Genomic DNA, 23,627 nt, shown 5'->3' on the forward strand with positions numbered 1-23,627 from the left:
ACCCATAAATAAATTGTTTCTCCACTGTAGAACACACTCACACAAGATGTGTTTAATACTTTGTGTTCTTTATTTAATCTAAAATGATTCGACTGTGTCCCATAATACAAAGCTATTACCTGACATCACAGACATACATGTTCCATAATAGTTTAGATATTCAAGTATTTATTCATTTACATTACATCTTCAGTATATTTTCCCTTTCCCTGACTAATTGAATGTTCTTTATTCTAGGAGGAGAGAGTAATAATGTATCAAAATGAAATGGCAACCTCAGTGGAAATTCCTCAATCAATATGTTTGAAGCATTTTTAGCTTGTATTTTGTTCCAGCTTGCACCACACTTATTGGTCTCAAATATAAAGTAAATGAAGACGTTATTTAATACAAAAAAGCATCCTGTCTGAAAGTGGTTAGAAGTGGCTTAATGGTTGATTTTTGACTCTGGCATCAAAATAATTCTCAAAAAAGTTGAAGCAAAGCAACCGTAAACTGACATTGTACACCTTTAGATTTATTAACAGTCTGAAACTAGGAAGTGTGGAATTATCTTGGACTGAAAATGCAATTTGAGGAATATCCTTTATTTTAAATGAGTTCATTATTCTCTCTTTTTGCAGTTATTGGCCTTGCAATCACGATTTGGTACAGATGAAAGATTTCGCATGGATGAACGATTCTTGGAAAGTGAAGAAGAAAACATGGGTGACTATTAAAAAATTCCATGAAATATATTTTATTTTATTCACTCTTTTATCATCCCTCAAATTTGGACATATTTTTGCAATTATTGGACTATGTTTTTTATTTATTGTCAAGTACTTTAAACAAATCTTGGGTTGATCACGAACTGATAGGAAGATTAATATTTTGCTTGTAGATTCTTCTTTTTTTCCCCTATGTTTGTGTAGAAATTAAGGAATCTAACTCTTTGGGATCTTAGTAAATTTTAAATCTACAAGTTCTGATCAGGGCGAGTCCAGTGGAGAATAAAAGAAAAGTTTATGTGAATCAAGCATCTGGACAATATCTGTAAAGTTCTTCTGAAGTTAAGATTATCTCATTTTAATTTTTCCTCGTGTCGTTCTGGGACTGTGGTGGAATTTTTTGGGAATATTTTATTTATTTATTTTTTCCATATATGTAATTAATAAACTTTCAAATAAACAAATATTGATTGAATTTAAAATTAAAATGATTACATGCTGGTTTTACCCCACCCTTGCCCTCCCCTCCCTCCCTCCCTCCCTTCTTTTCCCCATCCCACTCAGAAATTATACAAAGAGAAAAAAATGTGTAATATATAGATATATAGAAAAGAAGGAAAAATAGTTCCCTGGATTGCACAAAGGTTTGGTTCTCACACTGGGATCCTACAGTATTTATAAGAAGAAGATTAACACAGGTTTTATGAGGCCAAAAGTACATGTTTACATATTTTCTGGCAGCTTTCTTGTGTTTCGGCCTTGCCCTATCAAATTAATTGTGTAAATATTAAAATCATTTTTGTGAATGAATGGATGAGTTATAACTCCATTTGTACTCTTGTCCACCAACAGATAATATGGTCACCTGTCTCAATATTGGCTTGGGATAAAGTGCTTAACTGCCAATTTTTTTTCCCTTGCAACAATGACCACATTGTAAAACAATTTCTAACAACCTGAGGGAGGGAAATGCATCACAGACATTCACTATTTTATTTTTAAATAAATATTTTCATCTGTGGGGCAATTGTAGGTACAATGCTTTCTGAAGTATATAATTCTTAGATGAAAAGTTCTTTGCAGTGGAAGAACTGCCAAGAATTTTTTTATATATGTAGACATACATCATGGTAAAAGGCCGTTTTGGACCTCAAGCCCATGCCACCCAATTGACATACAACCAGGTACATTTTGAATGGTGGGAGGAAACCGGAGTGCCCAGAGGAAACTCATGCAAACACAGGGAGAACATATAAACTCCTTAGATACAGTGCCAGATTTGAACCTGGGTCACTAATGCTATAACAGCATTGTGCTAATTGCCACACTAACCGTGATCTTAGAGTAACAGAGAAAGCTATCGTAGCATGAAACATTCTTTCCATCTCATCCTTCTAATCTTCTTTAGGGAACATCTGTCAAAAATATATAATGAAATAATAATGTTCCAGGCAAGTAATTAGTACAAAGCTAATGATGTAATTTGCTTCCCTTTTTATCTGGAAATGCTTACTAATTGATCAATCATGTGATACAATGTGATGAAATGCAAAGCAAAATCAAAATTTATTGTCATGAACATGAATCCAATATGGAAAAATGACATTGTTGTCATAACCACAGGATCTAATTGAACAAATTAGTACTGCAGCCATGCCCAGATGATTCTTCTGAAGTACACTGAAAAATTAATTACAATGTCAATAAAATAACTTTTTTTATGAACTTGAAGCTTATGTATCACAGCCAGTCACTACAGACTGAACTGTCTATGCATGCTGTTCTTGAACCAGTGGTGTATTCAAGTTAAAGAGAAGATTTGGTGCTTATTTCTCCATCAACGACTTGTGTAGCTGAGATTACAAATTGAACTAACTTAACCTTATTTTTGCCCACACCGTTAGATAATCAGGGATGAAAAATTGATGTACAACATTATTTCCTATTTTTGTTAAAGTTGACCTGTGCTGTAGTAAAAACAAACAGCAGAACCAAAGAGTGCACTGCAGAGAGCCAAAACATAGTCGGTGTGATTCTATTTAACTGATTTTACTGGAACTCCTGTGTGTGCTTGTAAGCACAACCCCCCCCCCATGATACTTTGCTGCCCCCGGGACCATTGTAACGTCAGACTGGAGGGCTGACAATGCTCCCATTCTCTTGGGGCTCTCAGCCTCATGCAAGCCTACAACTCTGTGCCCTGGTTTGCTTGCAGATCAGCACAGCCCCCCCCCCACCCCCACCCCCCCGCAGTGTCAGGAGGTGAAGAGTCCATTTGTTGTATGAAGTTCTTTTGTTTAGATGGGCAATCTCTTTGTCGTGGGCACTCCACTGGCACTTGGTGCTCCAGGTTGAAATGTGCCTCCTTGAGGTGGACAATGGTGAATGCTTGTTCCCGGCTTCCAATGTTCAGTACACACATTGTTCCATGTTGTTGGAGCACTTTGTAAGGACCCTCATGCAGCTGCTGAAACGGAGCTTGATGCATTCGCCCCCCTGCACATAAACGCATATTGGCAGCCCTTGAGCTCCTTTGGATGTAGGAGGCAGTCAGACAATGGCCCATGGCCTGAGGTTGGGATGGGCGCCCGGGTGTGCTGACTTTCTCCTGAAGTTGCATCAGGAGAGCTGTGGGTGGTTCTTGCTGTCCTCAGGCCAGTGATACGAATTCAGCCGGGTCCGTAAGCAGGTCTCCATACATGAATTTGGCAGAGGATGAAGCCAAATCTTCTTTTGGTGCCTTGCAGATTCCCAGTAGTACCCATGGTAATTTGTCAGTCCAACTAAGGCCATTGAGTCAAACCATTAGGGCAGTTTTCAGTTGGCGGTGAAACCTCTAGATGAGGCCATTGGACTGCGGGTGGTAGGCCTTGGTGCAATGTAATTGGGTACCAAGTTGCTGAGATAGCGCTGCTAATAGTGTTGAGGTGAACTTTGCCTCCGACTCGTCTGAAGGTATGTCCATTTAGCGATGAGGGCCCTGGCAGAGGATGACATGGATTTGACCAAGAGTGGTACTGCATCTGGTAAACCTGTCAACCGTGGTGAACAGGTATGTTGCGCCTCTGGAGATTGGCAGGGGACCAACGATGTCGACAGGCAAGTGGCCGAAATGCCTGTCTGTCGGGGGAAACAACTGGTGTGGGACTTTCACATGCCTCTGATTCTTGGAAGTCTGACAGTGTACGCAAGTTCTGGCTTAGTGGCCAACCTCTTTACGTAAACCTGGTGGCCAGTTGCGTTGTGGCACATATGGATGGGTGCGCTAAGCCATGAATAGCGTCAAACACACGACGCCGCCAAACCACCAGTATGATGGGTACTGTCTGGTGGATACGATGCAGAGAAGCATAGACCTGAAATGGGAATACAGTAGGGCAGTATCTCAGCTTCCTGTAGCTGCACTGCTACCAGATTGGTGTAGTCGATCTCAGGAGCCAAAGAGCTGATTGATTGAATGGACATTTGGGACAGTGCAATGAGATTGCCCTTGCCTGCAATATGCCTGATGGTAGTGGGATATTCCTAGATGTAGGAGAGATGCCTCTATTGTCCTGCAGACCACGGATCCGACCACTTAGCAAAGACGAATGTCAGGAGGTTGTGGTCCGTGAAAATGGAGAAATCCCTCCCTTTCAGGAAGTATCAGAAATGGCAGATGGCAAGGTAAAGGGCCAAGGGTTGAACATTCTGTATTTCTCCTCTGGTGGCCTCAACGACTGACTGAAAAAGGCAAGTGACTTCCAACTCCCTATGACTAGAATGCCTCCTACAGCCGTGTTTGAGGCATCGATTGTGAGAGCCATGTGCACATTGACTCGTGGGTACACGAGCATGGTGGCATTGGCCAATGCATCTTTTGCTTTGTCAAAAGCTGCAGTTGTCTCCTTGTTCCACTCCAGGTCCTTGGGCTGGCAGGAAATTAGTTTGAAGAACGACTGCATGATTCTGACTGCCTCGGGTAGCAAGAGATGGTAGAAATTTATCATGCCTACAAATTCCTTCAGTCCTTTAAATGTGGAAGGCCTGGCGAACCTGCGTATGGCTTCCACCTTGGAAAGAAGCAGCACTGCCCCATGCTGGTCAATGCCCAAGGAAATCAATGATTGCAAGCTCAAACTGGTATTTAGCAGGATTTACAGCCAGTCCCAATTCACTAAGGGGCCAGTGGTGCTGGCGCAGGTGTGTGCTGTGATCCTGACTGGAGTGGCTGGCAATAAGAATATCATCTAGATAGATGAACACGAAGTCCAAGCCACGGCCTACAGAGTTTGTTAGTCTCTGGAAGGTTTGTGGAACATCTTTTAATCCAAAAGGCACATGCAGGAACTCAAACAGGACAAAAGGAGTGATGAACACTATTTTTGGGACGTCATCGGGGTGCACCGGGATCTAATGGTATCTCCTAACCAGATCGGTTTTTGAAGAATCTTCATGCCATGAAAATTGGTGGTGAAGTCCTCGATACGGGGAATCGAGTATCTCTCCACTGTCATAACATCGTTGAGCTGGCGATAATCACCACAAGGCTTTCACCCACCAGATGCCTTGGGTACCATGTGCAGGGGGGATGGTAATGGAATGCAATCCTTTCCCCATTTCCTCCATCTTGCAGAATTCATCCTTGGCAAGCTGAAGCTTGTCAGGAGGCAGGCTGTAGGCTCGGGCATGTACACGTGGTCCCCCTATGGGGATGTGGTACTGGACGCCATACTTTGGCATGGCTGAGGAGAATTGGGAGGGGGAGGGCCGTGACTATGCTCAAAAACTCCACCAAGATCTTGGCATAAGTGTTGTGGGAGAAAGTCACTGAGTTAAGGGTGGTGCCGATAGAGTGACCTGGCTTAGGGCGAGGGCCTGGAAGGTCTTAGAGTTCACTAAATGGCACCCTTTCAGGTCCACGAGGAGACATGGGACTCGGAGGTAGTCTGCACGCAGAAGGGGTTGCGATACATCTGCCAGTGTGAGGGTCCATTTAAACCAGCAGGGGCCAAATTTCAAAGGGATGGTCTGCACTCCATATGTTCGGATATTGGTGCCATTAACTACAGTGAGGAAAGGCCCGGTCTTTTTGGCACGAGTGTCCCAGCTCATGGGAGGCAATATGCTGATCTCTGCTCCCATGTCTACCAGGAAACACTGACCGGAAGGCTGGTCCCAAAGATAGAGCAAACTGTCTCTGTGGCCGACCATCGTAGCCAACAACGACGGCTGGCCAAGGCCTTTCCTAGATGCGAGCAAGATGGTTGACAGTGACGGGCAGCAGAACCCCAGCGCTGATGGTAGTAGCACCATTGTTACTTTTCTGAGCTGTCCCCAGCTGTGTTAGGCCTCCTCTCCAGCACTGGAATAGTACATCACCCTGGCAAGATGCAGCAACCTGGTCGATGGCTGGTCCACCATATTGATTGGCCTGTGATGTAGTAACATCGTTGATAGAAGGTCCGCAATGTTGCCTAGCCTGCCATAGGGCAACAGCTCCGGCGGCCAACCTGTGAGGGTCACCAAAGTCGTCGTTGGTCAGGAACAGACGAATGTCCTCCAGCATCTGTCCCATGAAAATCTGCTCAAATACCAAGCAGGGTCTGTCACCATCCATCACTGCCAGTCTGTGGCTCATGAGGGTGGAAAGTGTGCAGTTGCCCAGGCATATGCAGTAGCCTTGCTGCTTGCTTGTGGCTGGTGAGCCGAAAGAGTGCGCATGAGGAGCACTTTGAGTGCCTCATTTCTGTCTTCGGCGGGGGGGGGGGGGGGGGGGGGGCGGCGGGGGCTGCTGCAGGAAATCAACAATCTGCTGGCAGTCTCCTGGTCTAGAGAACTGACCACGTAATAGTATTTTGTGGCGTCAGCGGTTATTTGCCCAACATGAAACTGAGCCTCAGCCTACTGGAACCAGAACACAGGCTGTGAGGTCCAGAATGTAGGCAGTTTCAAGGTTACTGCGTTAGCATCATTCACTGTGAGGTCCAAATTGGCCGATTTTGGCCTTCGGGGTCACCAAATGTAGTGAACAAAGACAGTAGACGGTGTGAGTTGGTTTAATTGATTTTACTGGAAATCCCAGGTGTGCTTATAATAAGCACAAGCCCCATGTTGTGTTGAGATTCGTTTGGGGTTCAGAAGGAAACGAGTTAAGACACAGGGAATTGATAACTAAAGAACTTGTTAATACAGAAACAAACAGACTGGCTACCCCAGCAACACAATGGCAGATAAGGAGCAATTAACATCACAAAGCAAAGTAATGAGCAATTTGCAAGCAGTTGGAACCGAAACCCAGTAGCAGCATGCAGTCAGAAGCTGGAGGTGGAGGTGGGTGGGGGGGAAACCCAATCGGCTTCCGACTCCGGAATACACCCATAGGGAAAGGGGATTCCAACTATGGAGGGTACCCTACACATGGGCTACCTACAGGAGTATACATGCTCCCATACCCCTGATAATTGAGAGCACGGCTACGATACCAGTAACGGCTGTGACCTAGTAAGCTTAAAGGATTGCTAGTCCCTTAACTGCAACCACATGGCAAAGAGGAAGTGAAACTGAGGTGCTGCAGTTTATAACTTGCCCTGCTCAGCAGGGGCTGTGGGGTACAGGGCTGGCCAATGGGAGTGTGCTCTGGCTGGTGGGCTCACACCTGATTGGGAGGCTGGAGAGGCTGGGCAGTGCCTCGATGTTGATGGAAAGTTGGATGTGCCTTCCGACAGAATAGGAAATGTAACACTCCATGATACTTTGCTGCTCCCTGGACCTTTGTGACGTCAGCCTGGAGGACTGGCAACGCTCCCAGTGTCTTGGGCTTTCAGCCTCACATGAACCTGTATCTCTGTGACCCTGTTCGCTTGTGGATCTGCGCAGGCCGCTACAGTACAATAATTTTTTAAATTAAATTGCATTAGTGGGAGTGAAGCACAAAGAATGAGTAAACAATGCAAGTTGTTTTCTGCACCTAACCTCACTCAACTCAGACAGCCTTTTGGTACATCTTGTATAGTACTTTTGTCAGGGGATACATGCGGTTTCAAATTTTAATTGTATAGATTTTATTGCAGCTGATTGTTCCGATTTTTCCTTATCAACTGTCCTTGAGGTTTTTGCCCTTAATTAACTTAAGACCGGTTCATCTTTGTTCATTCTATATTAATTGAGCCCTATCTTGTCGTTTTGTTATCAAACCTACCCTTGTACTTCTGCCACCTTGTTCCAGTCTATTGCTTAATTGGAATCTTTATTAATCTACACACTGAGGATGGCCCTTTCCTATAATGTTTGACATCCTTGTTTAACATTATTTTACATATAACTTCATAGTCCTTTGGACCAATACCAACATGCATTTTTACTTTTTTTTCACTAATTGGCAATCTAATGTTTTGCTGCTCCCGTCCTTCGCAACTTCTGTGATCAATCATCCTTTCTCTTTCCCAGAGACATTCTGGAATGCTATTATCTCACCCTTCACATTTCCAACCTGTCCAAGGGTGCGATGTCTCTGCAACTGTAAACTGCTTAGCTGCATACTATACTAAATTGTTAACTCTTTGTTAGACTACTTACTACTGCCCCATAATTCTTTACATTATTTAAAAAATTTAATCAGATGTTTGATCCCAGAAAAAATCTTACACTATCTCATGATATTAAATTTAAGGATGGCAAAATTACAGAAAGGATACACTTTAAAAAAAAATGTAATGTGGAAAGTTGTTGAAAAGAGGCAATGGTACTTCATTAGTCTGTATCCATAGAAAAAAAATGTCTTTTTAATCCTTTACTTGAAGAATGAGGAGAAAAAAAATGGAGATGCATTTAATCGAGTAAAAGAAGGCAGAGAGATAATAAAGAGAAAAGCAAAACAGTGAAATAATGTTGTTTACAGATCATTATGACTTGCAAAGAAAGGGCATGGGTATTCCACTGGGATGGTGTTTGGTGTTCACATCCTGTTCAGAGTGAAAAGTTCACACATTGCCAGACAAAAACAATGTCAGACCATTCTCATTTACTTTCCTATGTGATCTCAGCAAATGTTTTTATTTGTTCCTTGCCTGCTGTTCAACCATATGAAGCAGCAATTTACTTGAACTTTTAAACTTTTAAGTGCATTTTATTACCAACAGATTTAAGGATATTTTTTTTTTGCAGAAGAATCAGTTACAGTTGAAAGCCAGAATGCTGAGGAAGAAGAGTTTGTTGAAGAGAAAAGAAGAGCTCTAAATATCTTGCAAAATGTTCTTCAAGTTGGCATTGAAAAGGTTGAAGTCAGTAAAGAACAAGTAAAATTGAAACGTTTTAAGTATGTATTCATTAACTCTTAACACTGATGTACAGGTAGTTCCTGGGTTAAAAATGAGTTCCATTACCTTAGTCTGTCTTTAATTCTGATTTGTATGCAAGTCGGAACAGGTATATACGGTCATTATTTTAGCATCAGTTGGTCAAATGTTTGTCTTGTATACACATACACTGTATATAGTGTGTGTATATAAAACATTTCCAAATACACTAAAAGCAGTACATAATAATAGAAGTAACTACATAGATTAAAGATTAACATTCACAGGAGAAGATGATGGAGAGGTGGCTACTGTCTTGCAATGATGGGTGATGGCAGTGACCCTAGACACTCCTGCATCTTCTCTCCTTCCGATCTGCACCCGACTCCTTCGCTTGCATTCCCTCCCTCTCGTTCACTCGGTCACTCCTCACTTTTGCTGGATGACAGCAGCATTGCGCGAGAGTATCCTACAGCATAACTACACTCAAACCGAAAGTTCACTGTATTCTACTTCCAGTCAGCTTCTCAGAACATAAGTATGAGTTGTTTGTAAATCAGGCATTTTCAACCTGGGGACAGATAAAATTGTTAATTTTTCATTGTTGAGTACACACTTGATCAAACACTTAATTAACATCGTCATTAATTTCAGGGCATGTTTTTAAAAAAAAAATTCTTTTTAATTATTATAGTCCTTTTGCTCAATTGAGGGTTACCACTTCATACAACTGAAAATAGATAAACCCAACAAAGTCTTCTTGTAGACAATTTTTGTGCTTTACCAATGTAGATCTGTTCCTCAACCTGTAAATTATTTTAAGATTTTGATGGCACTATTAAAGACTAATAATTTATAAATGGTTAAGAGGTCTAGTGGGAATTAATTGGGTTATTTTAAACCCAGCTTACTTTTGTCAATCAACATTTTGTTGCACAGAGTGAAATCTAACTTCAATTCAGTTTCCCAAATGGGAACAACAACATCCCATATTCTGAACATTGGTATGAAAAGTGATTTTTTTTTCCATTTTGGGTTATCTTTAGCTTTGATGTCTCTATTCCCCCCCCCCCCCCACCGCCTCACCACCTTCTGATCTACCTGCTATTGTCTGATCTTTGTCCCTTCTCCCATGCTTCCTCTTCATCCCACCAACAGCTATTTTGCTCCCCTTCCCCTCCTGGTTTCATCTACCTGCTGCCCACACAATTAATCCAATGCATCCTCGCCCCAATTTGGTTTTGTATCCTTCATTGCTTTTATAATGGATTGCATTGTCACCTTTCTTATTTATCCAGTTCCTGCACTAGTAAGTTTTGTGTTCCTGTTTGTCACTCTCCTGGGTATCTCCTCCCTCCACCTGTCTTTTCTTATTTATTTGTCGGAATCCACCTACTGTCTCGCAAGATGCAGCACCTTCTCCACCTACCTCCATATCCATGTTATCCTTCACCCATCCTTGATGCACTAAACGCACACTGGCCCCAGTCTCACCCTTCCCCCTCTCCTCGACTCTCAGAACTGATGTAGGATCTTCACCTAAACTTTTGTCAATTCCTTTCCCCCACCAGCACCAGATGCTGCTCGACTTGCTGCATTCCCTCCTGCAGATTGTTACTCCGGATTCCAGCATTCCCACTCTCATGTCTCCCAAAGGAATCAATTGACACAGCCTCTCACCAAAAGGAAAATATCTTGTGTATACCACTTCATCTGTTTTACAAATATAGAGCATTTAAATTGTTTACTGTCCTATTTATTTTTATGTAAAATGTTCAATTTTTCTCAGAGATATTTCTGCACTCCACTATGATCCAACAAGAAAAGATCATATTCTCTATGAAAACAAGTTTGAGGAACCCAAGAAAGAAAGGTAATAACTTTTTAATCTTAAATACTAAATGATGCAGTACATCGTTACTATTGGTTTTTGAATACAGACAAGTAATTCTGTATTTCTATAATCTGCCAATTTTAATGTCAGAAGGCTATTTAATTTTTACATTAAAGAAAATATTTTTACTGTTCTGAACAATAATGTCCAAATTCTTTGAAGATGCAGTAGCTAAAAATGCAGTTTTAGCCTCCTGTTAAAATTGTATTTAGGTTCATAATCTCTCAGTTGCAGCGTTGGTTATATCAGTCCTGCCTCTTGGTAAAGGATAGGACAAATGTTTTGTCCCCCTTTCACAAAGCACCCTACTGTTATTTTCACATACCTTGCCTCTGACTCTTCCCTTACCCATATCAACTCTGGTAACTCGACTGCAAACATGAACTCCATTTCCCCCTCTACCTCTCCTGCAGGAAAAAGAATTGTAGGGTTGTATGTGATATCACATATGTTCTCTGACAATCAATCTTAAATCAAAATAAATATATCTACATCATTTTTGCCCCATCCCATAATGATTCTCTATTAATTCTGTTTCCACTTCTTTTATAATGAACTTCAACTTCTTCCTAACAACTAACATCAGGCTATCTGATTTTTTGCAAAAACACAATGCTAGAGAAATTCAGGTCAAACAATGTACTTTATACAAAAAAAAAAGATTTAAAAAATCAACCTTTCAGAGTTGAGCTCTTTATCAAGGCATGGCAAAATGTAGACGGGTTCAAACAAAATGGTTCCGGGTGGGTGGTGTGGGGTGGGGAAGGGGCAGAGGGAGGAGCAGGGTCCAACAGGCAGGATATAATAAGGAGGGAGGGCAAAAGAGATCTTTATCTTTATTTTTGCTATATAAAGAACACTGTTTAGTATGCTGAATTTCTCCAGTATTGTGTTTTTACTTCACTCATAGCATCTGCAGACTTTTGTGTTTTACTCCTCTCCGATCTTTTTGTTCGTTCTTTCCATTTTCCCCCTGTCCTTGAATATGAGCATTATATTTGTTAATTTTGGTTATCTGTCCTAAAATCCCTTAACGTACTGGGTTTATATATTAAAAAAATTATTTTGTCTCTTAGCAATCCAGTGACATTTAACTTTCTTAAATGTCATGTATAATTGCAGCCAGTGTTTTGTATTCAAGTTCAAGCCATGTGCAATGATTTAGGAAAGTGTACAAGTTATTTTGCCAATCCCTCAAGCTGTTTTGAACAGAGTCTTACTGTTCATATTATGTGATTTGTTACATCATTATTACTCAAAACGGTCAACCAGTTTACCTATCTCGGCTGCACCATTTCATCAGATGCAAGGATCGACAAAGAGATAGACAACAGACTCGCCAAGGCAAATAGCGCCTTTGGAAGACTACACAAAAGAGTCTGGAAAAACAACCAACTGAAAAACCTCACAAAGATAAGCGTATACAGAGCCGTTGTCATACCCACACTCCTGTTCGGCTCCGAATCATGGGTCCTCTACCGGCACCACCTACGGCTCCTAGAACGCTTCCACCAGCGTTGTCTCCGCTCCATCCTCAACATCCATTGGAGCGCTTACACCCCTAACGTCGAAGTACTCGAGATGGCAGAGGTCGACAGCATCGAGTCCACGCTGCTGAAGATCCAGCTGCGCTGGATGGATCACGTCTCCAGAATGGAGGACCATCGCCTTCCCAAGATCATGTTATATGGCGAGCTCTCCACTGGCCACCGTGACAGAGGTGCACCAAAGAAAAGGTACAAGGACTGCCTAAAGAAATCTCTTGGTGCCTGCCACATTGACCACCGCCAGTGGGCTGATAACGCCTCAAACCGTGCATCTTGGCGCCTCACAGTTTGGCGGGCAGCAACCTCCTTTGAAGAAGACCGCAGAGCCCACCTCACTGACAAAAGGCAAAGGAGGAAAAACTCAACACCCAACCCCAACCAACCAATTTTCCCTTGCAACCGCTGCAATCGTGTCTGCCTGTCCCGCATTGGACTTGTCAGCCACAAACGAGCCTGCAGCTGACGTGGACTTTTTACCCCCTCCATAAATCTTCGTCCGCGAAGCCAAGCCAAAGAAAGATTAGAGGGCATGAGACAATGAAGAGAGAGGAAGGGTGGAAATTTATTTTGCGACAGATTATGTTAAAAATACTATTCTTCATGAATAGAATTGCAATTAATTTCAAAGAAATTGAGAGAATATTCTTAATTATACTTAGGATAAATTATGAATTTTTCATTCAATAATTTCTACATTTTGTGATATTTATTGCATATTATATTTTGTTTGAATTTGTTTTATTGACATTGTAATATTTCCAAGCAATTAACACAATTTATTACATTGTAAACCTGATTTATTTTGCACCATAATAAAAAATCATGGTAATCCTTCCTGAGAAATAGCTTTTCTTGGCATTTGGTGAACATGTCATGTTAAGAAGAAATTAACTTGTGTCTAGTCTGAAGTTTGTAAGAAAAGATTATTTGATCTGGGCCAAATTAATCAAATTTAAACTTGTTTCATAAATATTGCAGCAAAGCAGAAAGAAAGAGAAGGAAAGAAGAAGAAGAGAAACTTCCTGAAGTATCAAAACAAATCTATTATGACTTTGATAAGGACTTGAAAGTAATGTTCACTTCCAGTTGCAAAGAAAAAAAAGTTGTGAATGATAAAGGAAATGAGCATCAGGTCGAAAATCAATGTGCTGAATCTCCTGAAATGCCAGCCATCCAGCACACATTTGATTTCCTTTCTAGCAATGATGTTGTAAAGGAAGATTCTACTAATTTTACATTTTCATTTTTTGAAGCTTCCGCTCATGAATGCAATCAAAAGCCAGGTAAAGAGTTTTATGACAAAATTATTTGATAATTTTAATAAGTGTGAATTGTATGATTTTTCCCCCAACGTTACCAAGTTTCAGCTTCTGGTTACCCCTAATTATGATACAGATTAAAGGCCCAGTAAAATTTCTACTGATTATGCCATACCAATTTGTCTTAATTGTCATCAATGTCCTTTAGATCAGAATAAATCAGATCAGATGGTGGGTGAATCTTGTCAAAGGTTGAAGATAAAAAAGGATGGAGTCGCATAGATTATGTTGGTTACAATCACATCGAGTGCATTTACTTCCATTTTGGTATTGTGGCATGCCAGAAGCCTGATTAGAAAGTGGACATAAATTTGGGAGGCCAGAACCAAAAGTTTTCTCCAAAAGTTTGGAGAAAAGGAAGAGTGGAAATTGGATTAAAATAACACACATTATGTATGGAATTAAACAAGAAAATCTGCAGATACCATGATTGTAGTTTACACAAAAGTGCTGGAGAAACTAAGGAAGTCACACAGTGTTCTTTATATAGCACTGATTAAAAACCAATGTTTTGGCCCTGAGCCCTTCATCAAGGTATGAGCAAAAAGCAGGCAGGTTCCTAAATAAATTGGTGGGAGGAGCACAAGCCCACAGGCAAAAGGTGGAAATGGGTGGAAAGGCAGATATAAATGCTGAGATGTAGTGGGGGAATAGCTCTCTGAAGGGAGGAGAAAAGCTGGAGGAAAGGAGACTTAGGGATGGGGGAGGTGCCCTAATGGAAACTAGAGAAGTCAGTGCCATCTTGTTGGAGAGTACCCAGAAGGAATATTAGGTGTTGTTCCTCCAATTTATGTGTGTAGATATGTAGGACGTGGAAGTGAAATGTTTAGCCATGGAGATCCCCACTATTGGTGCAGACAGAGCTGAAATGCTCAACGAAGCGATCTCCAATCTGTGTCATTTCTCTGAGGTAGAGAAGACCACATCTGGAACACTGAATGCAGATGACTCCCACAGATTCACAAGTGAAGAGTTACTTCGCTTGGAAGGACTGTTGGGGGCCCCCAAATGGTGCTGAGGGAGGAGATGTGGGTGTAATAAATAGGAGTTGTTTTGGAGCTTCTGATACTGGATACTCAAGTGGGTGTGTCTTTTGCTATTTTAGAACATTATAATACCGAGCCAGTACCTGTGTCAGCATTTCCATGGCATGAAGATCCTCGATTCCATGACAGCTCATCTGAAGATGAGGATGATTCAGAAAACTCTGAAGATACCACTACAAAAGAGTAAATCTGTTTTTTTCATTAACTTGGAATTGACTTGTCTTTTTGGATATGAAGGTCTCTGCCAACCTTTAAGCATTTAATTGAGGGGATTTGGGGACTCCCATCTATTGACTAAAGTGCAGCCTTCTATATCAGGTGTGCGCCAACACCAACAGAGCCATCTCGTGCCAGTGAACTCCTCACAGTCTTTTGGAATACACTCCAGATTTCCCAGCCTTTAAGGGTGAGAAATCTGCTGGCTTAACCTGGCAGATTTCTCACCCTTAATGGCTGCAGACAAGATAGAACGAAGATGATTTTCTTTTTACTTGCTGAAAGAATGTATATACATCTAAATTACTTAAAAATATAGAATTGTTTAAATTTGTTATCATTTTAAAATATATATTTTAAATATTCATTCACCTGAATGATTTTGAATATTGAAGGTAATTTGTAAAGATTCAGTCTCATTGATAGTTTTGATCCTCGAATGTCCTTGGGGTAACTCCTCACCAATCAAGCTGACTTCCCTTTGAAAGACTACCTGTGACCACACTGGAAGAAACATGGTTCAAGGTCAAGCAATGGGCAAGCTTGGCCAGCGTGCTAGTTTGTGGGGGATTCCAGGCCTTTTTTGTGTGTTACAAGATCAAACCAGCAACCACAAAGAAGGCATATCACACAGGGGTAAAGATGAACGATTACTTTATTAACAAAAATTCACCTTTAAACTTTAATTCAAAATCCCCCCTTTTATAACAATGCCCACTGGTTACTATGCAAATTTCTATAACAGTGTAAAACTAATAAATTCGCCAGCCTAAATATAACATACGTAATCAAAGTCTAAGCTACACTTCCAACCAGCCCACAGAAAAACTTAGACACAAAACACACAAGACTCACAAAACTTAGATCTCAACCGAAGCAAAGATCATAAACAAAATTCAGTTTGTTTGGTAAACTGAAGCCAAAAGATCTTTGTGAGAGATTGAGCACAAAATTCAAAGTTGTCTTGTGTTGCTTGCAGAGAGAGGAATAACTGGATCCTTCTGGCTACCTCTGGAATGTTCATCCTTTTAAAAATCCCAACATTCTAAACTGTCCTCCAGACCATGACTCATGCTCTGGGCCGCCTTCCACTCCACAGCACCACGCAGTGGTGGTTTATCGTCCAAGTCCAGAAATTTTTAGATCATTTTCTGCACATGCTCAGTCCATCTCCCACTCTCTCAGCAGTCCACCTTCACCTTGGCTCTCTAAGGCAAACTGTCATTTTTTAACATAAAACCACACAACACATAGGACAATACACTACACAGAACTCTGTAACAGTTGTCATGAAATGTGATACAATCTGATTTTTGTCAAAATTCATGAAAGGAAAAATAATGGCAGTCCTCAAATTTTATATATGTTACATTGTTTAAAATTACTTGAAAGTTGCACTTTTTAAATTACTTGTCTAAGCATCTTTGGTAAATGATAGGGAAAATAAAGCTTTAGAAAATACTGTTCCATAATAACCATAAGCTACAAATTAAACAGTAAATTAAACATGCATGTAACTTAAGTATTAACAAATGTGATGATACCAGATTAATACTCAATTTGAATTGTTTGCCTTTTCCCACAATTACAAGACCAATCATTTTGATGTCCTTTTTCTGATGATCTTTTTAAAAGCTAACTACTCCAATAATACTTTGAGCCATAGTTATATAACATTATATAAAATTGTGATGTGGTATCATTTATTTTTTTTAATATATTTTGAATATATATTTGAATCATATTTTAATCCTCTAATCAATCTTTGATTAAATAAGAAAACTTGTTTGAATGTTTGTTAATTTTACTGACATTTGTATCTTTTTACAGTTTGGTGGCATCTCCTGAGTATAAAGCAAATTTGTTTTTCTTTTTTAAGGATGACCAAAGACTCATAGGTAAAACACACTGTTTTGTACTAATTATTAGATTTCTTCAGTTCATTTACTCTTGTATCTCTGCATTTCTTGTGACAACATTTTAAATAGATTACACCTCAGAATGGGTCATTCTCTTTACATTTAGATGGTCCTAACCTGTTTTGTCGAACAACAGATCTGGAAGATGAGAGAGATATCTGGGAAGAAAATCGGACTTTATTAATTGAGGTAAATGATTTTACAAATAACCAGATTCCATCATCATTTCCCCACCTGCCCCCAAATCTGCTTCCACTTAAGACCTATAAGGTACCATATGCCCATCATCCTCTGCTCAGCTCATCCACCTTTTATCAACCAACCTCTAAGCCATTCCCTTCATATTTTATATTGGCATTCTTTCCTGTTCCCACAAGTTCTGATGCATTGTCTAGACACAAAATGTCAGTTTGAACCTATTGCTTCCCTCGCTAACACTCATTTTAATTCTAATTTCCAGCATGGCAGTCTCTTTTGTCTTTATAAACTATGTTCTTCAACCAATATATTCAAAGATAGGATAATCTTGTCTTTAATGTTTCAACAACACTTATATAATTTCAAACTACTTAAAAGCTTATCAGAGTTTAGATATTTACAGTATTTTTAATAAATTATCTTGGAATTATTTAGTTAAAAACAAGTTGGCTCTCATGACTGTAGAATAATTGTGGATGTTGTAGGTAGAGCAGAATTCTGATGTATTTATTGCCTTGTTCCATGATTATTGATATCCTTGTCAATAAAAGTCCCATCAGTCTAATTTGGCTCAATCATACCTTTTTGGGGGAGCAAGTTTCAGAATTCTGCTTTCCTTTGTGTAAAGCACATTTTAACATCCATTCTGAATATCAAAAATTTAAAATGGCTAAGGCTGTGTGTTTTTGCTGACCAGAAGAATGAATTTCTCTATCTACCCAATGCAATCAAAAGCTTGTCTTCATTTCACTTAGTTTATCCCATTATTGATTTATATTCAATGTAACATGTGCCTGGTTTGTACACCCTGCTTTGTACTAACTTTCTAAACCACCCTGTCATTCTGAAGAATCGGAAAAACACTCCTTAGTACTTAAATTATCGTCCTTGGAAGTGTGAAGTCAAGAAATAAATGCAAGATCTTACTAATAAGAGCACTGAACCCTTTATTTTATGTCTGGTGAAAAAAACTATTATTCATTTAAACAAAAAATATGATATTACACAAAATTTCCTTTAGTCTACTGTAAGGCAAGGATTCACTATCAGCAAAAATTGTCCAGGAATCCCTCACACCCAGAAAGAGAGAAGCAAGAGAGTCTTTCCCCCCCACCCCCCCCCCCCCCCCCCCCGCCCCACAGGGTCACTGAAATGCTCCTACACCCTCTAGCCACGCAGCCTTCAGTCCAAACCATCAGCAACCTGAGCTCCAGATGCACACCACTGACACAGTCAGGAAGTCTCATGCGCCCTTGGCACCTTCTCGCATACCTGGTATCCCTTCAGCATTCTCCAGCCAGTCTCCAGCAGTCTACAGCCTGGTGTGAGTCTTTTGACCACAGTCACCAGCAGCCTGCATCTTACATGGGTACCATCCCTCAAGTCACCAACAGCCTGCTCCTGTGTGTTCTTCAGCCTCAGAGCTCCTCACTGGTCTGCCACCAAGGTCACCATCCTGTGGGTCAATTCATCTACTTCTCAAGCAGGTGATGTTCTCCCTGTTTTCTTGTGCCCTGTGCCAATCCTCTGCTTCCCCAGAGAATACAAAGTTACTGCTGTTGTTCCCCACCAGTTTTCATGGTAACTTGGACCCCTAAACATCTTTGCACATCAACTACTGTTACTTTGTGTTGTTAGGAAAATATTCTGTGTGAACCATGAGAGCTGGAGGGACTTGGTGAGTCAGGCAGCATTTATGGAGATAAATAGTTGGTCAACATTTTCGGGTCAAGATCTTTGTCAAGACCAAAAGGGAAGGAGAGACAGCAAGCATAAAAAGGGTGATGGGTGGGGGGTGAGAGAAGGAGAGAAACTAAGAGGTGTGAATGAATGAAGGTTGGAGACGAGTTGGGGAGGAAACCACTGGGGAGCGGGAGTGAAATGTTGAAAGAAAGGTGAGAATGGGAGCAAGTAAAGGACAGATGAAAGAGCCCACCTTGTGCTTGCAATTTCCCCTTTCCACTTTGGGTCCCGAGCCAAAACATTGACGGACCAGTTCAAGGTTCAAAATTTCTTCATTGTCATGAGAATAGAAAGCGAGTCCTTTCAGAGAAATTGAGTGTCTGTGAATCCTGCCACATTGTCCTATATCACTGTCTCCTGAGCTCCCTTAACTACTGCAGATGCACAATCTCCTGCCTTTTGCAACGGTAAACCAAGCTGAGCATCCAAGTCATCCTCCTTAGCCCCTAGAGCTCATCATTGGCATCCTCAAATCCTGATCCCATTACCTAGATCCTTCAACCCTGCATTAAACCACTGCTGAGGTCTCCTATCCTGCAGGATCCTTTCCCAGACTTCACCTCAGCAAGGGTGTGTTTTCCCATTCTGGTGTGCTGTACTAACCCAGTACTTCACTGGATCCTGAGTGCTTTGTGGTCTTAACTGTTGAGCTCGAGTGAGCATGGATCTTCGATTTATTTTAACAAATGCAGAAGCCCCATTCTGTAGGCAGTTTAAACCTGTACAGGGCTATCAGGTGAAACGGTTGGACATTGGACCTCGTGGGGGAGCAATGAAAGGTACATCTCAGCTCCTGTGTTCCTCCCAAGTCTGCAGCAATGCCGCCACCTATATCCATGAATGCTGCCTGGTCTCCTGACTCCCTCCAGCTTCTCATTGTTCTCAAACAATATTTGATCATCCTTAAACACCTTATAAAGATCTTGTTTTTTTTTGGTTCTCTGCATAGTATTTCTAATCACCTTACTAAATTTCCACTTTCATATTAAAGTTTTAGAGTTCGAGTTCAAAATTTCAATTTTATTTCCCATATCCATCCTCATTGAGCATCTCTGTAGGGTATAGCAATTCTTGACTGATATAATTTATTCCAAGCCCAAAACAACAATGGGTATTGCACACTATTGTGGTCCTACGAAACCTGAAAATTATTCCATTTGATTGTGGAGGAACAATTAATTGCCCCGTAGAGTTAATCTGTTATTTCCTTTTTGTGTTTTGAAATATATAACACTGATATAAAGGAAACTAGCCTTTATTTATAACTGCAATACACAAAAGTCTGAAGATACTCAGTGGGTCACACAGTGCCCATAGAAAGAAAGATATATAATCAACGTTTCAGGCCTGAACCTTTCATCAATGGATGAGCAAAAAGCAGGCTTGATAAAATTGTGGAGGTTGGAGGGAAGGGAAAAAGGGGCAGGGGGAAGAGCATAGGTGGATATGGGTGAGAAATGATGGAGGGGGAAGAGGCTGGGAGGATGAACAAAGGAGACAGGGATAGGGAAAGAGAGATAAAAGGGAGGGGCCAAACAGAAACTGGAGATGTTGATATTAATACCATCTGGTTGGAGAATGCTCAGACTGAATATTAGTTTAGGGAAGTTGTTGAAGAGATGGATAGCATGTGATGTATCGTGGATATGGATAGGGAGGGATGGGACCAATGGGGGAAAAAATGAAGTCAAGGTAAGATTATATCAGTTCGGTGGGGTAGGACATGTGGAAACAATGGGTCTATCAAGATAATTGGATGTGTGGATCTTGGTTGGGGATGGAAACTGGTAGTGCATGGTTGGGGAACAATTACTTTGAGGCTGTGGGATGGAGATGACACTAAGTGAAGAGGTCTGAGGTGGTGACTTGATATTTATACTTATTGCCTTACTCAGACACCAATATTTCAGACACCCAATTTTCTTAACTTCCTTGAACTTTCAAGACATGAAATGCACATTTATTCCTATCCCAACAGACAGCCTCTGAGAATAAAAACTAAAAACAATGCTTGAAGTGGATTCTTCACATATTAAAAATTACTGGAAAATTAAACATTTGAATTTAAATTTGGAAGGGCAAAGGAAGTAGAGCTGTACAGATTTCTTTTCAGAGCCTGCACAAATACATGGATAAGAAAAAAGGAATACATGCATATAGTACTTGGTTAGAAATGATTCTGTGTTTAGATGGTCAATAAGGCTGTGTGATTCCAAGTAACATTGTATATAATGTCTCCCTTTATTCCCATCTTTCAGGAGTACAGGAAGAAGCACAAAGATGCAAGACGGCAAATCAAAAATAAGCACAAGATCAATAGATAAATTCATAGTTGTTAGGAAAAAAACAGATTTATATGAATATTTTCTGTGATCTCTTCATTATAAGAACTTCAATCAGTATTTTATCATTCTAGCTTAATACATGTCATAAACAGAACAGCTGCTAACTTAGGCTGAACTAACAGTCTGAGGTTAGATGAGAATGGGGAAGATCATGAGTAGGGATAGGATTTAAACATTCTGATGTTTTGCAATTTTTGTATTAAAAAATTGTTTAAAAGTGATAATATTTACAGTAACAATTCTCATTGATTTTGGACTTATGAGTTACAAAGCTTCCGCTATTAATTGAGATATTTGTGGAGTTTTGTACATTATTCTTCAATACTGCCCAAATGACCAGGTTGTTAATTTTACCAATTCAGAAAATCGACTTGGACAATTTGTGTTTATCAGGTTTTTTTTATACAAAATGTTCGCCGGAATCTAAATGGCCACATGTACATCAAATACTGGGGGAATGAGAACCCAGTGATCCCCTCTGCCATTTTTATGGTCCTGTGGATTGACCTCCAATCCGATGTTCTACTGCATCAATCGTACCACATTGATGCAGCCGGCCAGGTCGCTCTCGATAGAGCTCCTGTAGCAAGCTGGTAGTCTTGCCCACCTCAGCTTTCTAAGGAAGTGCACTCGCTGTTGCGCCTTCAAGTGAGATGTGTCTAGGATAGGTCACTTCTTAAGTGGACTCCAAGGTACTTGGTGCCTTGCACCCTCGTCCCTGGTCCTCCTGAAGTTCACATTCCTCTCTTTTGTCTTATCCACGTTGAAACCCAGATTGTTATTCCTCCATCATTACATGAGATTTGCCATTTCTTTGTATTTCAACTGATCATTTTTGCTGATGAGGCCAACTGCTGTCGTGTCATCTGCAAACTTGGAGACTGTAGAAGCTGGAGCAGTCATTGCAATCGTGGGTCAGCAAACTGAGCACACAGGCCTGAGGTGCGCCAGTGCTCAGAGTGCTCAACATTCTGCTACAGACCCAAACAGATTGTGGTCTTTCCTTTGGGAAGTCCAGAATCTAATTATATAGAGGGGAGTTGAATCCCAGTAGAATAGCTTCTCTACCAACGATTGTATTAAATTCCAAGCTGAAGTCAATGAACAGCTGCCTGGCTTACGAGGTGTCATTCTCCGGGTGGGTCAGGATGGAGTGGAGGGACAAGCGATAGCATCATCAGTGGAACAGTTCAGTCTGTAGGCAAATTGAAATAAGTCCAGTGTCTCTGTGCTTTGATATGTTCCATTACCAGACACTTAAAGCATTTTATCATGGTGGAGGTCAGTGACACTGGGTGGAAGTGGTTGAGGCCTCCTTTTTGGTATCCTTGACCTAACAACATCAATTTTTGTTGCATAGATGCTGCACACAGAAAATTTGACTTTGTGATTTGCACAGAGTCTCCTATCCCTCTCAAACTTGTTGAGAACTTTTAACATCCATTTAACCTTTGAAATCCAGAACAAAAATAACTATTTGCATTAGTTGGAAGATGTCCTTAAAATCAATAGAAGTATCAAACTATTTTATTTCACTAGTTATTTTATAGGAATATTCAGAAGTTGCTGATTTTTAAAAAAAATGTTCATTATAAAATGATTAAACAAAAATGGAATTGCCAATCTGAAACAGACATAATGTAAATGCGAAAAAGATCTTAATTCTAAATTGTATTTCAAATAACTTGGTAAACATTTTGGTACTTATTTTTAGTTATAATAAACCTTTTATTTATAAGATTGAACCCAAGTTTAAGATTATAAGTTTGAGAGTAATGGGAAGTTTTTAGGCAATGCAGTTTTCTGCAAACTTGAGTGAATCTGGAGTACCTCATGGTATCCTGCGTCACCTTCTGTGAACATCTCATTATTAAAATGGTTATTTGCAACTCGCTGTTCCAAATACTTTGTAATTAAATTCAAAGAAGGTGCATGTTTACCTATCAAAGCTAATATTTATGGTGACCAATAGGTTTTCTGATTTACAAAGAAAAGCATCTTCCAGGTAATAGTTAAAAGAGAAAATTGCAAGGTCTTGCATCTGATTGGCAATCAATTACATAGTAACTGCAGACTGACAGACACAGCTGTCACTGCCACTGGATTATCTTGCAGTCCTGCCTTCAGCAGGGATTTTTAAAAAAAGTTATATATAGGTACAATCAGGAACAGAACATGAATGTGTTACCTGAACAAAAAAAAAATTTGGATATCTTTTTTTTAAAAACAAATACATTTCAGAGCAAAGTTATTTAGGGATTTTCACCACATTTCTTCACAATTTAAATCTATTGATGCAAAAATTTGGAAATGAGACTGATTAATTTAATCTTTTTTGCAATTCTCATCACTTCTTGTAAAGTGAAATTACTTTCCCTAATCTCACCATTTATTCTTCAATGCTAATACCTGTG

At 40.3% G+C, this 23,627-nt stretch overlaps 1 protein-coding gene across 3 annotated transcripts in view; it reads left to right on the plus strand.

The window, feature by feature from the left end:
* Positions 1–23,102, plus strand: part of nol8 (nucleolar protein 8) — a 68,228-nt gene extending 45,126 nt beyond the window's left edge. For all 3 annotated transcript variants that reach the window (XM_069937246.1, XM_069937247.1, XM_069937245.1), the window contains exons 10-17: positions 624–708; positions 8,856–9,006; positions 10,776–10,859; positions 13,406–13,710; positions 14,852–14,975; positions 16,839–16,906; positions 17,034–17,116; positions 21,127–23,102. In XM_069937246.1, coding sequence (XP_069793347.1) covers positions 624–708; positions 8,856–9,006; positions 10,776–10,859; positions 13,406–13,710; positions 14,852–14,975; positions 16,839–16,906; positions 17,034–17,116; positions 21,127–21,192 — 966 coding nt within the window. In that variant the 3' untranslated portion in view covers positions 21,193–23,102. The remainder of the gene's footprint in view (positions 1–623; positions 709–8,855; positions 9,007–10,775; positions 10,860–13,405; positions 13,711–14,851; positions 14,976–16,838; positions 16,907–17,033; positions 17,117–21,126) is intronic.
* The last annotated feature ends 525 nt before the right edge of the window (positions 23,103–23,627 follow it).

This window comes from Narcine bancroftii, chromosome 5, assembly GCF_036971445.1.
Source record: "Narcine bancroftii isolate sNarBan1 chromosome 5, sNarBan1.hap1, whole genome shotgun sequence".
In the NCBI taxonomy this organism is placed as follows: Eukaryota; Metazoa; Chordata; class Chondrichthyes; order Torpediniformes; family Narcinidae; genus Narcine; species Narcine bancroftii.